This window comes from Triticum dicoccoides, chromosome 7A (assembly GCF_002162155.2).
Source record: "Triticum dicoccoides isolate Atlit2015 ecotype Zavitan chromosome 7A, WEW_v2.0, whole genome shotgun sequence".
In the NCBI taxonomy this organism is placed as follows: Eukaryota; Viridiplantae; Streptophyta; class Magnoliopsida; order Poales; family Poaceae; genus Triticum; species Triticum dicoccoides.
In genome coordinates, this window is record NC_041392.1 from 29,169,514 (window position 1) to 29,184,141 (window position 14,628).

General features: G+C 43.3%; 1 protein-coding gene across 1 annotated transcript in view; it reads right to left on the reverse strand.

The window, feature by feature from the left end:
* Window positions 1-9,678: 9,678 nt before the first annotated feature.
* LOC119329690 (disease resistance protein Pik-2-like) overlaps window positions 9,679-14,628 on the reverse strand; it is an 18,165-nt gene continuing 13,215 nt past the window's right edge. Inside the window, exon 3 of the mRNA XM_037602762.1 lies at window positions 9,679-11,905. Coding sequence (XP_037458659.1) covers window positions 9,862-11,905 — 2,044 coding nt within the window. The 3' untranslated portion in view covers window positions 9,679-9,861. The remainder of the gene's footprint in view (window positions 11,906-14,628) is intronic.

Sequence of the window (14,628 nt, forward strand, 5' to 3'; positions counted from 1 at the left end):
ACGATGCAGCTGGGTACGAACTGAGCATATAAAAATTGCATTTCTTCATTTTCTGGTGAGATGACAACCCTGTATTTCTTTGTTATTAGGTTGGTGGAGTGGGGGTGTTTTGTACTAATCGCCAACGGATCAGACGGGTGGCTAATTAACCAGGCCCCGCGGGATGCAGAAGCCCCCGACGATCGGATCTACCACCAAGACAAACTTGCCAGGGTGGGGAACGTAGGCCGGATGATCAGTGTTGTCGAAGATGATCGTGGCATCAAACAACTCTAGGGGGGGCCGGTGCGGTCGTGTATACCGTGCATCGAGTAAGCTTTTGAGCCCAGCGCGTGCCGGCGGCCGGGAAGATCATGTTGGTGCTGGTTGTTGGGGGTGGACTAGCGGGTTGATGAAGGTCCTGCCTGAGCCGCTTTCTTTGCCATGGGCGACGGAGGGGCCTGGATGGCCGTGGTGTCGCCGTGCTCGTCGAACAGGAACTCGACCTTGCCAAAGTGGATGTAGTCGATGTGGGGTGGGGGCATCACGTTGTAGAGCAGCCCCCGGTCGCGGACCTCGAGATCGAACGAGCCAAAGGTGAAAGTTCGGCCTGGCGTGATGTCGCCGGGCATGTATAGATCTCCGATCTGGGTTCCTTCTCCGATCAGCGTAGCTCGTGCCTGACGCACCAATCGAGGGAGCGGAAAGTCGTAGGTACCCTCGGTAGGGTGGCGAACATGGCCGGAAGTACCAGAACGGAGCTGACATGCACAGTTTACCTAGGTTCGGGCCTCTGGTAAAGAGTAATACCTTACATTTTGCTTTGTGTTTGTATTCATAGTGGATATACCTCGTGTGAGGGATTACAATGAAGAAAGTATTGCTACCGAGAGTCTAGGTCTACGGAAATAGATGGGGATATATCTTTTTTAGAACGAAGGCTCAAGGGGAGCCCGGCTTTGAATTAACGAAGCCATCAACCGGCCAGGATTACACAAGGCCACCAAGCGATAGCGACCGAAAGATACAATGGAGCTTAGTGAACAGCTAACAATGCAACACACACTAGAGCAGAAAGAAAATACATGAAGAGCCCTGCTAGTAGTGTCGAAGCCTACTGCACATAGTCAACAGAGAGAGGAGCAGCAGAAAAGCATCGATGATCAGCCGAAGGCCAGAGAAAGGTGTGAACTGTCTAAACCCAAGGGCAAGGGAAGAACATCGCTCCCAACGCCGAAGAGGAACCCTTTCCTCTCGCCTAGGCTCGAAGGCGCCGCACCGTCGGATCGTTGGCGCTCACCCAAGAACTAGAGCAGACGCCAGCCGGATCCCCATCGCAGACAAGTTGTACAGCCCTCGCCACGCCACGCGCACACACCACAGCTGCACTGCCACCTCTCCTGAACAACCAAGAGCAGAAGGATAGCCGTCGGGAGGTCGCCAAAGAAGAAAGCTGCCGAGGCCAAGAGGCGGAGCAGGGGAGCACCAGGTCCCGTTCCATGGCCGTGAAGAACTCTTACAGGAACGAGCACCCTCCACAGAAGAACGCAAACTTGGCCTCGCAGCCGACGGACGCCCACCAACCACCTCATCCCTCTCCCGAAGAACCAGACACCCAAGACGGCGCCTCCAACAAGGACGCGACGCACTAGGCGCCGCCGCCGGCCAACCCGAGACGGGTTTTGGGTTTTCACCCGGGGTCTGGGACGGGGGTGAAGAGGAGAGCCCTCGACGGTGCATCCAGCGAAGAACACGATGCGCACACGCGTCGTCGCCGTCGTGACCGGAGGACCGGCCAAGGGTTTTCCCCCGGGCTCGAACCTGAGCACCCGCACCCCACCAGCACCGGATCTAGTGACCAGAGTCGCAGAAGGGTACGACCGGCAGGGAGGAGAGAGCAGGGGAGGAGGGCGCCTGACCTTCAGATCTGGGGGAGAGAGACTCCGCGCCGCGACCGCCCGCCGAATCCTCGCTGCCCGAGCAGCCGAGGATGCCGGCCACCTCTTCCTGCGCGCGCCGCCAGTCGTGGAGGCAGCGCCGCCTCGCCGTCCGGGGCCGCTGCCTTGGCTTCCAGGTCCTTCGCGGGGGCACGAAGCAACGCAACACCTCACCGCCACCTTCATCGACGACCCAACAGGCTTGCCTGTCGATCCCCTCAGGTGGTGGCGAGGAGGGGCTGGGATTGAAGGGGTGGCGGCGCGGGGGAAACCCTAGTCGCCCTCGGGAGGACGACGCGAGGGCCGGGAGGGGGGGGGGACTATGGATCGATCAAGATGGGGATATATAAGAGCCCCCTCCCTTTGGTTTACATACACGGTGAGATGTGGTGGATGTAGTCGATGTGGGGTGGGGGCATCACGTCGTAGAGCAGCCCCCGGTCATGGACCTCGAGATCGAACGAGCCAAAGGCGAAAGTTCGGCCTGGCGTGATGTCGCCGGGCATGTATATATAGATCTCCGATCTGGGTTCCTTCTCCGTCCAGCGTAGCTCGTGCCCGACGCACCAATCGAGGGAGCGGAAAGTCGTAGGTACCCTCAGTAGGGTGGCGAACATGGCCGGAAGTATCAGAACGGAGCTGACAGGCGACAACGCATGCCAAACCACCCTACACTGCGGACAAAGCTCGCCATTGTGCAGGATGTGCGGTCATTTGGCGCAGGGAGAGCTGCGGCTACGAGAGTGCCGGAGCGCGACCCAACCTCGCCTAGTTCGTGCTAACTATCCCCTCGTTACACTCATCGTGGCTCTATATACTTCAGCCGCAGCTCGCTGGACGTTGAGCTGCTCATTTGCTGCCTTTGCTGTGAGGCCCATTTGTCCTCTTTCTGTGTAAAGAGGAGCAGGATTCGAACTCGGTAGCCGAACCTACAGCTACGAGTGCATGAACCACTACGCCATCGACCAACTTGTGCTCACTAAAGTCAGTTTGCTCACCTTTATCTTCCTCCATCTCACAAAGACCCCGGTCTAGGAAGCTTCCAAAACCGTCTTTTTTTTCTTTAACGGTTTTGTTTGCCTTCTTTCTTTCCTTTTTCTTTTCTATATGCGTGCACTTTTCTAAAAAAAAAATCAAACTTTTTACTTTTTTTAAAATTTGAAAAATTTCATTGGTTTTTTAATAGTTCATCAAAATATAATGAAAGTTGATCGAATCTGAAAAAAAGTTCATCGAATTTGAGAAAAGTTCATCATAACTGGACAAATTTCATCGAATCTGAGAAAAGTTCATCGAATGTCACAAAAAGTTCATCATAACTGGAAAATTTTCATCGAATCTGAGAAAAGTTCATCGAATGTGACAAAAAATTCATCATAATTAGAAAAAAGTTCATTGATTTTCAAAACAGTTCAGCGGATTGGGAAAAAAAAGTTCATCAATTTTGAAAATAGTTCGTCAGAAAACTTTAAAAAAATTCATGATTTTTTTACAAAAAACTTGGAAAAAAATTCTTCAATTTGAAAAAAGTTCATTAAATTTGAAAAAGTTCATCGAATTTCAATATAAGTTCACCGATTTGAAGAAAAAGTTCATGTATTTGCAAGACAATTCGTTGACCCCAGAAGAAGGAAAAAGTAAAAAGTAAAAAGCAAAAGCAAAAGAAAAAAAAGGAGAAACGGAAAAGAAAACGTAAAGGTTCGAGTAAACCAGATCTGGCTTCGTTTACCACTCCCTTAAGATGGGGAGGTCGTTGGTTTGGATCTTTTATCAGTGCGCGCATCTTTTGCAGATTAAAAATGCACAAGGAAAAAAATTATATGGGCCAGCCCGTTAATGTTGGCAAGGTTGTGCTTTCGCGAGAGTCACGGCCGTGCCTCTCGAAAAACAAAAAAAAAACGTGTCTTCTGTTTTTTTTCCTTTCACGAGAGGCACGGTTGTGATTTCGCGAGAGGCACGGACGTGCCTCTTTCGGAAAAGGAAAAAAACCATGCTTCCAGTTCGGTTTTTTTTGTCCGTCTTTTTTGTGAAAAAAAAAGTTCGTCAAAACCTATCAACATGTGATCTAATTTTGAAGATCTCGACGTGAGGAATCCAACGGTGAAAACGGTTCGAGATTTGGACGCACGGTTTAAGAGATAAAGCGTTTTGAATAAATGGATCTACGAAAAAAGGGAAAACTCACAGGTTGCGACAAGTGGCGTGCTGCTTGTGCGCCACTTGTCGCGACCTGGGAAAGTGAAGTGTTCTTTGCAACGAGTACTCCTTAATTAGTGATTTAGCATATATTAGGCAATTCCTAAACGGCGCCTTCAGCGACTTGGGCTCATACCTCCCAGCGACTTGGGCTTGGCCATCTACCACTTTTTCCCTGCTTTATCCCGCAAAAAATTTGGTACGTGATTTGTAAGCAAAAGTAACCAACTGACCACCCACTACTGATGTGATTATTTACTTCTTCTTTCTTTTCTTCTTTCCTTATTCTTCATTCTTCATTCTGATTTATTTTCTTATTCTTTTTTCCTGTTCCTTTTTTTGTCCTCTTTTTTTGGAACGGTTATGTTCTTTTCCTTTTTTCTTTTTAGTTTTGCTAAATGCCTGATTTTTTTTAATTTTGTGAACCTTGTCTTCAAAAATGATGAACTTTTTTTTTTCAAAATGGACAAGCTCTTTTAAAATCGATGAACTCTTTTAAAAGTGATGAACTCTTTTTAAAATTTATTATTTTTTAAAGTCGATGAGCTTTTTTCCAAATCCATGAATTTTTTCAAATTGATGAACTCTTTTAAAAGATGATGAACTCTTTTGAACATCGCTGAACTACTTTCGCTGAACCTTTTTTCAAAATCGCTGACCTTTTTTCGAACTGGATGAACTTTTTCAAATTGATGAACTATTTTTAAATTTGGTGAACTTTTTTTCAAAATCAATGAACTTTTTTCGAAATCGATGAACTCTTTTCAATGAATCTTTTTTCAAAACCGATGAACTTTTTTTTTCAAAATCAATGACCTTTTTTTAAAACTTTTTTTTGAAAAATGATGAACTTTTTCCAAATATATGAACTTTTCTTCAAAACTAATGAAGTTTTTTCAATTTTGTGAACTTTTTCTTAAAAATTGACGATCTTTTCTAGAAATCTGTTCTTGCTTTCAGATTTAGATTTTTTTTTTCAAAAATATATGTTCTGGTTATATGTTAACGTTTTACTAAAGGAAAGGTTAGTTAGGACTATTTGCTAGCATTATACATAACAAGTAGGATGGTCTAGTGGTTAATACGTAACGCTACAAGTGATGCGTTGTTGAGTTCGAATCCCACTAACGCATATTTTCAATTTTGATTATTTCTATTTTTCTCCACGTTCTATTTTCAATTGGTTAGTGGGCCAGCCCGCTACGCGCCGCTAGCGTGCGCCGGTAGAACCAACCGGCGCTTAGAGCACCGCTATTTTCAAGGGAAAAGCCATCATGGCGGTTTATATTTCATATGAAAACAGTGATACATCGTTTGTCAATACATCTAGCAACGCTTAGGAGCTGCTCCCTCCCCAATACCAATATAGACTAGAAGAACGCCCGTGCGTTGCAACGGGGCCACATTAACTTTAAGAGTTCAATATTAATATTCTCATACATATCAATCCTTCTCCTCCTTCCGTCTGCCACCGAGACAGGGACCTAGACTTTGTGCTGCTCTTATTGATTTCAAACCCAGACGAGATGGGGTGGTAGGAGGGGGGACGAAAAAACCCAGACGAAACAAAGGAGAAGGAGAGCCTCATCAGTAGCATCATGGTGGATTTCAAACCTAGTGTTGTGCTCCGCCAACGAACATGGACGCCGCCGCCGGCGGCCCGGTGGAGCTCGAACCCGAGAGACTCTGCTGCTTGCTGGGAGGGGTCGGGGAGGGTCGGAGCACAGGAGCATTGACGTGAAGACAGAGTAGGCCGGGGAGATTACTGTGCACGCCGCACAGCGACTTGGACCTCGGAGGGCCTTGGCTCTATCAGGAGGAGGTCCCGAGTTCCTGCCGAGGACAGCCTGACGGGGTAGACGCACGGCCGCTCGCGCTGCCCGCAACGCGACCACGCCCTGCCCTAGGGTTCTGCGACAGCGGCAGCGTCGTCCACAGCCACACCCTCCCTGAGTCCTGCCCCGAACTGGGGTTCCGAGATGGCGGCGATGGCGGAGGTCTCTGAGGTCGGAGAGGGGCAAGATGTAGGACGGCGGAGGCTGGAGCCTGGAGCGATGGCGACGTTTCGGGATTGCAGGCAGGGGGACGTGCGAGGTGAGTGTTTTTTTCACCGGTTTATGTTGTGTTGCCTGCACGGATATATAGGAGAACAAATAGGTGGATTATAATCCCTTCAAGCGAGGGACAAAAATCAATCGAGGGGCCTTTAAGAGTAGAGATTAGTTAATTGGATTTTTTTAAAGTCTGTTATTTGTTTCCTTAAAATTTATTATATGTTTCCTAAATCAAATTGCATCGATGGGATGGATCGATTGATTTGGATAGTCTATTATTTGTTTCCTTCACATCCATTATATGTTTCCTAAAGCAAATTGCATTGATGAGATGGATCGTTTGATTTGGATGGATCGATTGATTTGTTTCCTTAAAATTGGATTTTTCTTTAAAGTCTGTTATTTGTTTCCTTAAAATTTATTATATGTTTCCTAAATCAAATTGCATTGATGGGATGGATCGATTGATTTGAATAGTCTATTATTTGTTTCCTTCACATCCATTATATGTTTCCTAAAGCAAATTGCATTGATGAGATGGATCGTTTGATTTGGGTAATTTAGTAAAGTTAGATCTGTGTCTTTTTGTACGGTAGGAAAGTGTTTGTTTAGAAGAAAATAGTGAAAAAATAAACCGATGGGGTGGTGGGAGGGGGGACGAAAAAACCCAGACGAAAGTGGTGGGAGGATGACGAAAATAAAACGAAGGTGGGAGGATGACGAAAAAAAACCAGCAAAAAAAAACCGTGCAGACTATTCACCAAGTCGTCCATTAGGAGTAGAGATACCGTGACCGGTCACTAGCTCCTTGGTGGGTCTTCTGGGGCCCGTGGCAGGCCTACTGCTGGGCTCCTCGTGGAGTAGCCACCACTGGTGTAGTACACCGGGAGATCCTAGCCACCGCATTATGCGGCAAACAGACCTCCTTTCGCACAGGGCGCGTCCGACTGGGCCGGCCCATTTTGAGTTGAACAAACCAAGCTGTCCGGCGAAAAAAAATCATAAAAACAATGCGTCATGCGAGCTCGGATTAGAACTAGAGACATGCTGCTGGTGAATGAGTCTGGCTAACCAGTCCACCTATTGAACATTGTTGACGAAACTAGCCGTGTGAACCATAAAGTACTACATTTAGTGGCGTAAACGAAACATTACTTAAAACATAGCAAACAATGTTTCAAATTTAGAACACTTTAATTAAGTTAGGAATATTTTTTAACACACGCGAACAAATTTAAAATTTTCTCACCATCTTATGAAAGCTATGAAGAAAATTTCAACTTCCTAAACATTTTTCGTAAATGTGAACATTTTTTGGAATTTGTAATCAAAACTCGAAAAGTGGTACTTATTTTGAAATTATAAACAATTTATTCTAAACATGACATTTTTAAAATTTTCAAAACGTTTTTTTAAAACGTGAACATGTTTCAAAATTCCAGAACATGCTTTGTAAACATGAATATTTTTTGATTTGGTGAACAAAATTTGAAAAATGAGAATGAATGGAAAATCCTGATTTGTTTTGGAAATAAGAACAATTTGGAAAATCTTGCATGTTTTTTGAAATTCCCGAACAAATTTTTTGAATTTCTGAACAAATAAAAATGCAAACATTTTTTATATTCCCAAACAGTTTTTGAATTTGTAAACAACATTTCAAGAATGTGAACAAATTTTCAATATAGGGACATTTTTTGAAAATCATAAACATTTCCAGAATTTGTGAAAAAACATAACACGCAATTTTTTTTACAATTTAAAATTCTATTAGTTTTAGGTTTTGAAACATTTTTTTGTAAAGGAAACGAACAATATTTGAACCTCCAAACATTTCTAAAAAGACGAACAAAATTTGCAATTTCAAACATATTTCTAAAAGAACTACAAAAATTAGAAACCACAAAAGTATTTTGAATTTGTGAACAATTAAAAAAAAGCAGGAATATGTTTGAAATTCCGAACAAATTTTGTAAGCCCAAACATTAGTTGAAACTCCCCAAATAATTTTTTAATATGTGAACAAATTTTGAAAACAAGAACATTTTTTGAAATTGTGATAAAATTTTGAAACCACAAATATTTTTTGAATTTTTTTAAAATATTGAAACCACAAAACAAGAACTTTTTAGATTTAGAAACAAAATTTGAAAACAAAAGCATTTTTCAAAATTTGAACGCTTTTTAGAATAGTGAACATTTCTGGAAAGAGAAAAAAGAAAACAAATAATGAAAAAGAAAAACCCGACCACAAAGAAAAAGAAAAAAATGAAACAAAAAACCGGAGAAAAAGAAAAAAAACGGTTCACGGAACCTTCTGGAAGGTTCCCAAAACCGGAGGGGTAGTGCCAATGCGATCGGCCCAGTCGCATCGATCGCTCGCTTGTGCGTTTCTCCGGCAACTTGCTGCAATGAGCGGCAAATAGGAAATTCCCAGTACACCGCCAGTTAAACTATGATTTTTTTTTTACAATGCACATGTGGAATTGGTGGAGAAAAACAATACGGGCTGGTGCTGAAGTTGGAGGCATAATATCAGGAGTTCTAAACTGGGGCCGATTTAGAGGCCTTTTTATTTATTTTAGGGGCTGTTGCTGGAGATGCTCTTGTGGGATATTGCAGAATGTTTGGAGACCACTGTTGTTTGCTATGGAAAAATATGACCCTGTTAAATGCCTTACTAAATAAAACTAGTTACATTATTAGCATCATTAATTGGTATCAAGTCCAGAAAAACCATGTGAACCAACCTGTGGTTAGATGGTTAGAGGGACAGTGGTATCCTTAGCCCACTAGGTTCAAGTCCTGGTGCTCGCATTATTCCTGAATTTATTTTATTCCAAGATGACATGCCAGCTCAGTCTCTCGGAGGTTCTCATAGGGATAGGATGTGTGTGTGCGTTCATAGGGGTGAGTGTGCGTGCATATGTATGAGCGATTGCGTTTGTACTGATGTTAAAAAAAAGTGTAGAAAAACCATCATGAAACAATGTCAAAGATGTAAAACTTGTCTTACCTTTTGTTAGGCAAGGTGGAGCATGTCAAAAGAGCTTGCACGTGCAGCATAGGAAATCAAACTTTAAGAGTTTATACAAAACGATTTTCAAATGTACCTATGGCTTGTGCCACTTTGCTCCTCCTCCTCCTCCTCTCGTCACCCAGGCCGGCGAGCAAACATACAAACATTAGCATCTTTCGAAGCAGCTGGATTCAAGCATGAAGGTCATCAAACAAACATGGACGCACATTCTTTGGCGCACAACTCGACACCGCTAGCTCTCCCCTGAGCGGCATCTGTGGTACGACCAGTCGTCGACCGGTTCCGGTATTTCATGTCATATAGCCTATGTGGTGAGAACTATTCTGAATAAAAAAAAAGTGACTAAGATTTATAGTAAGCACTCAGTCAAGTGATCTCCCAGCAGACAGTCCCTAAATAACAGGGATATTTGAGGGTCCAATTGTCCAATAAGATGAATAGCATGAAGTAACGGAAGAATCAGATCCAGTTCTTAATTATAGAGAACCATTAACTGGAACTTAAGCTTGAAAGCTAGTATAATGTAGTAATAGTACAAAGATATAATAATGAACTCGCTCATGGAGATCATGAATATAGTGGCCAAGTAGTTTTGATGCATAAAAAAAAGTAGTAGTCTTCATTCCTCGCAAAAAGAAAAGAAACGTAGTAGTCTTCAATCAAACCAGTCACGAGTTATCCTGGGTGCCTTGGCATCATCTTGCATGGCTGACTCCAGAAGATTACGTAGCATGGATGTGGTAAAATCATCTGCATCGTATTTTACCTCGATGTGCACCTCCTGGAGCCTTCGCAGGTTGTGAATGCCATGCAGGCCTTGAAAGTTGGTGAAGTGAAGATGAATCCTTTCCAGCTGTGACATTGCGTTGTCGAGAAAGCTCAGGGGCTGTATCAAGGGAGCAATGAATTCGAGGAGCTTGAGATTAGCAAACCCTACACTATCGAAGATGATCTCCTCAAAGTTGTTCTCGGTGGTACTGGTACCCACTGGAGCTGGAGCTGGAGCTAGAGTTGTGGGAGTTGAGAAGGTGAGCGAGAAGAGTTTCTTCATGTTGGCAAGCTTAGCGAGCAGTTCTGGATTTGTTAAAACTGTGATGGGGAGGGTCAGTTTTGTGAGATCTGTGAGTTCTTGGATCCATGTGGGGACTTGCTCTAACTTGCCACATAACCGAAGATCAGCAAGAGACGTCAAAGAGGAAGCTTGAATATCGTGGCTGCTGAGTAACTCAGATATGTTGGCTTCACCACCGGCTATTATCACCAGGGTCCGTAGGTACCCAAGACGGAATAATTCTAGCTTGTTGGACTCGGTGTCGCTGACCTTGTAGATGGCCAACTTCCTCAGATTAGTCAGACGCTCGAGACACCTCGCCAAATTTGGGGTCATCTCAATTCCAGATAGCACGCGCAGGGCTTTCATTGTAACACCGTCAGGCTTGCAGGGGTGGTTCTTGGCCTTGGCATCAGCTGGTAGCTTCAACTGGAGTGGCTCGAATTTTTTATTCTTGTTCCCTCCAAGTATGTTGACTAGCTTCTGAAGCTTCCATATAGTATCTGGCAGCGATTGAACTTTAGTCTCCCTAACGTCGAGTGTCTCCAAGTTCTTGAGCCTCTCGATGTTCCTTCCAATTGCCTCAATGATTGTCCTTCGGAGGCTCAGGTACTTGAGAAGAAACATCTTGCAGATCACCTCCATGTGTCTCTTTGTCACCTTGACACCCTTGCAGCCTTGAAGATCTAGCACTTGTATGATCGGAGAGCTCAGTAAAGCTGAAGGCAGCCGTTGGGCCGGTAAAGTTGAAGTCGGCTTTCTTGCGGTGAACACGGCCAGCGACCTGACATGGGGCATGTTCTTGCCGGCACCTGGATCTTCTTCATCTGGAGATGCGGGAATGGAGAGGGATAGCCGGCGGACTTTGCCGTTAGGCGGTGGCGAAGGCGAATCACCACCAGCCACCGTGACCAAGTTCTCTTGGCTTGCCTGGGACACGATGAAGTCGTGAACCATGCCATAAACTTGACAGTTCATCACCTTGCTATTCTTGCTTGTACCCACCGGCTGTACGAGCTTCCTCGACACGAGCTGGTCAAAGTAACCATCCGCCACCTCTTCCACGCTCCTCCCTGGCTTCTCCCCCACGAACCCTTCTGCTATCCACCTCCTAGCCAGATGCTTCCTGCTCACACTTGATTCTTTCTTGAACATGCTTAGATACAGGAAGCAGGTCTCGAGCTCGGCAGACATATCACGGTAGCAATGGCTAAGAACCCTAGGGATGTCGCCCCGGGTAAGTTCTTTCACAGACTCCGGCAACAGCTTATTACAAACTTCTCTCCATGCATCCTGAGACTTTCCTCGGTTGCAGGCGGCATAACCAGCCATGGCAATTGTGGCCACTGGCTGCTTTGCACACATCTCCCACACCCTAGGCGGAATATTATCTTCTGCCTCATCACCTCTTGTTGGTTCCCCCAAAGCCTGCATGAATATGCACTTGGCTTCTTCTGTCTCACCAGCGGTTTGAGGGTGCTTCAAATCGCCATTTTCTTTTTTCCATGCGGAAGCAACCGCTGAATGCCTTGTTGTGACTATAGTTTTGCTATGACTACCAGTAGGCAGTAATTCGGATTTAAATAGAGCTTCTTCAATTTTCTCCCACGTGTCTTCAGACTCGACACCATCAATTAACAGCAGGAGCCTGCAAAACAAAATGAAAATAGACTAGGTAAGTATCTAGATCTTGGGCAAACGACATACCCATAGCAATCTTATATCTTATACTCCCTCCGTTCCTAAATATTTGACCTTTTAGAGATTTCTAATGGACTACTACATACAGATGTATATAGACATATTTTAGAGTGTAGATTCACTCATTTTGCTTCATATGTAGCCACTTGTTAAAATCTCTAGAAAAATAAATATTTAGAAATAGAGAGAGTATTTACTAATTGAAGGCACCTTTCAAGCCTTCTCATTAATCCACATCTTCAAAATTAATTACACCGTTGGATTATAGAATTTACGTCTAAGATAAAAAAAACTTACGTAGCATAGATGGTCCAAAAAATTCATCTGACACATTCAACATCGGTGAAAAAAAACAAAGAAATCAGCCACCGGTTCCATCAAAAAGATAGCCTCATTTCATAAAAGTTGGCTGAAAAAGAAAAAAAAAACAAGGAAAGAGTCCATGGTTCCCTCAAAAAAAGATAATCTCCTTCCATAAAAACTCGAACGATGAAAAAGGAACAGATCTGACATTCAACTTTGGTGAAATAAAACAAGGAAAGGGTCCACGGTTTGCTCAAAAAGGGATATCTCCTTCCATAAAAACTCCAGGGTTGAGAAAAAAAATCAGATCTGTTTGGTTACCCTTTAAAGTCCATCAGTAAAATCTTTCTATTCCCCGATTGAAAAAGGAAGTCACGCAAAAAAGGGAAAACATCTCTCTCGCGGTCTCACCACTCATCGCTGCTGAAATTTATACATAACATATATATGGCCCGGCCAAAAAAAAAACACCTACACGTAACGTTAGTGAGAGGAAAGAAGGAAATCATCCATGGGTTCCTTATAGTATATAAGAAAGGATAGCTTCCTTCCATAAAAAATCCACCGATGAAAAGAAAAAGAAACAGATCCATTTGATGTCCATTGGAAGTCTATAAAAACAATCATGTAAGAAAGGAACAATATCTCTTCCTCAGAAAAAGAAATAAGGAAGAAATTCGCCTTGGCTAGCTCCTGTACATGGCCACTTACTCCTGTATAAAAAGGATTAACATGATTCTTTGGTGGTGCAGATTTTTTTTTGAACACATTTGGTGGTGTAGATTCCTAATACGTGTTTGCACATATAGTACGTATATACATGTATTTTTATCCTAACAGAAAATATAAAAATAATAGCTATTAAAACATCATTATATACATATATAACTTACTGAATTAATAAAAAAAAGAATTTGATTGTATCACGTGGCACAAAGATCTCATATAAACAGTACAGTTTTTCTACAGCCACTACTTCCCCTCTCATATAAACATGATTGTCTATGCAATATAGATATGTATAGTATGGATAGAAAATATTTAAATTTTCCATGCAGGTTAATCACAAAAGAAATTGTTTAAAAAGTTGCCGGTACAGACAAGAACTTATAATCGGAATATCTATGGTGCTTATAGTATAATGAGAATATACAATTGCCTCCTTTTTTAATATGTATATTATTCGCTACGATACAACGTATGTTGGTGAAAAGTCGTTCATGTATGTGTACATAATTCTATATATAGAAACAAGTCTTTTTAATTCTACCTTGGCTTCCGTTGCAAAAAGGAAGATATATCTCTTTTCAGATTGAATAAGAAAATAAGATATATGCTACAATAGGGCACTTCATCTTTATACCTTTTAGAAAATTTTAGATCACGAGTACATGATACATGGAACAACTTCTGCGTTTGTAACCATGTTTTGTACCAACATAGCACATATATTCTTATGTAACCTTGATAAAGTAGGACATCCATATTTCCACATATCGGCCATAAATCTGACGTGGTTCACCATCACATAGCGATATTACATATACCGTGTGACACAATTGGATGCAAACAATCTAATCACAAAATAGTCGAAGCAATGTAACTTCATTGGGCCCTATGTGCATGAGTGATAATAATAACCTATATCAACTATGCAAATTATTGTTACACATTTCCATTTTCTCAAAACTTTGTTATATCTAATATTAAAATTACTAGCCCGTACAGGTGCACGGGTTGACGACTAGTTAAGTTAATTAGCAACCACAACTCCTTCCACGCTACACAACACTCCTTTGGTGACTCAATCAGTGGTGCCAGCATCACCAACTGTCTGCATAAGAGTTCACCGGCTTTCATTCAAAGTGTTAGTGCTGGTTTCACCATCACTGACGGCCAGCAGAGATAAGTACGGTTAATGGAGAGCAATCATACCCCCGCCACCCCCTTCTCCATGCGACCCTCCCTCCTTGACGGATCCGGATGGTCGCCATGTCCAAGCCACACCATCACATAGTTAGCCACCTCCGTGTCGACCATGGTGTCGCCTCTCCTCTGTTTGAGTAATCCAAACAAATAGAGTACTACTACTAATACATATAGGTTTCTTAATTGGAGGCTAGTTAGCACTAGAATAAGCGTGATCAAGCTTGCCCGTGTGATTAGTTCGGAATCAGTGCATGTCCGAGTCATACATGAGTTAGCTAATCGGAAATGTTATTGTGTTGACGTTCACTGGGAACGCTGCTGGTGTGACGCGATGTTGCCTGTCCAATGTCATTCACAAATCGCAGAATGTTGCCACCGTGGCGTCATGTGCAGAGAATTGTTCTCTCCCCTAAGTAGGTATACTCCATGCGCAACGCG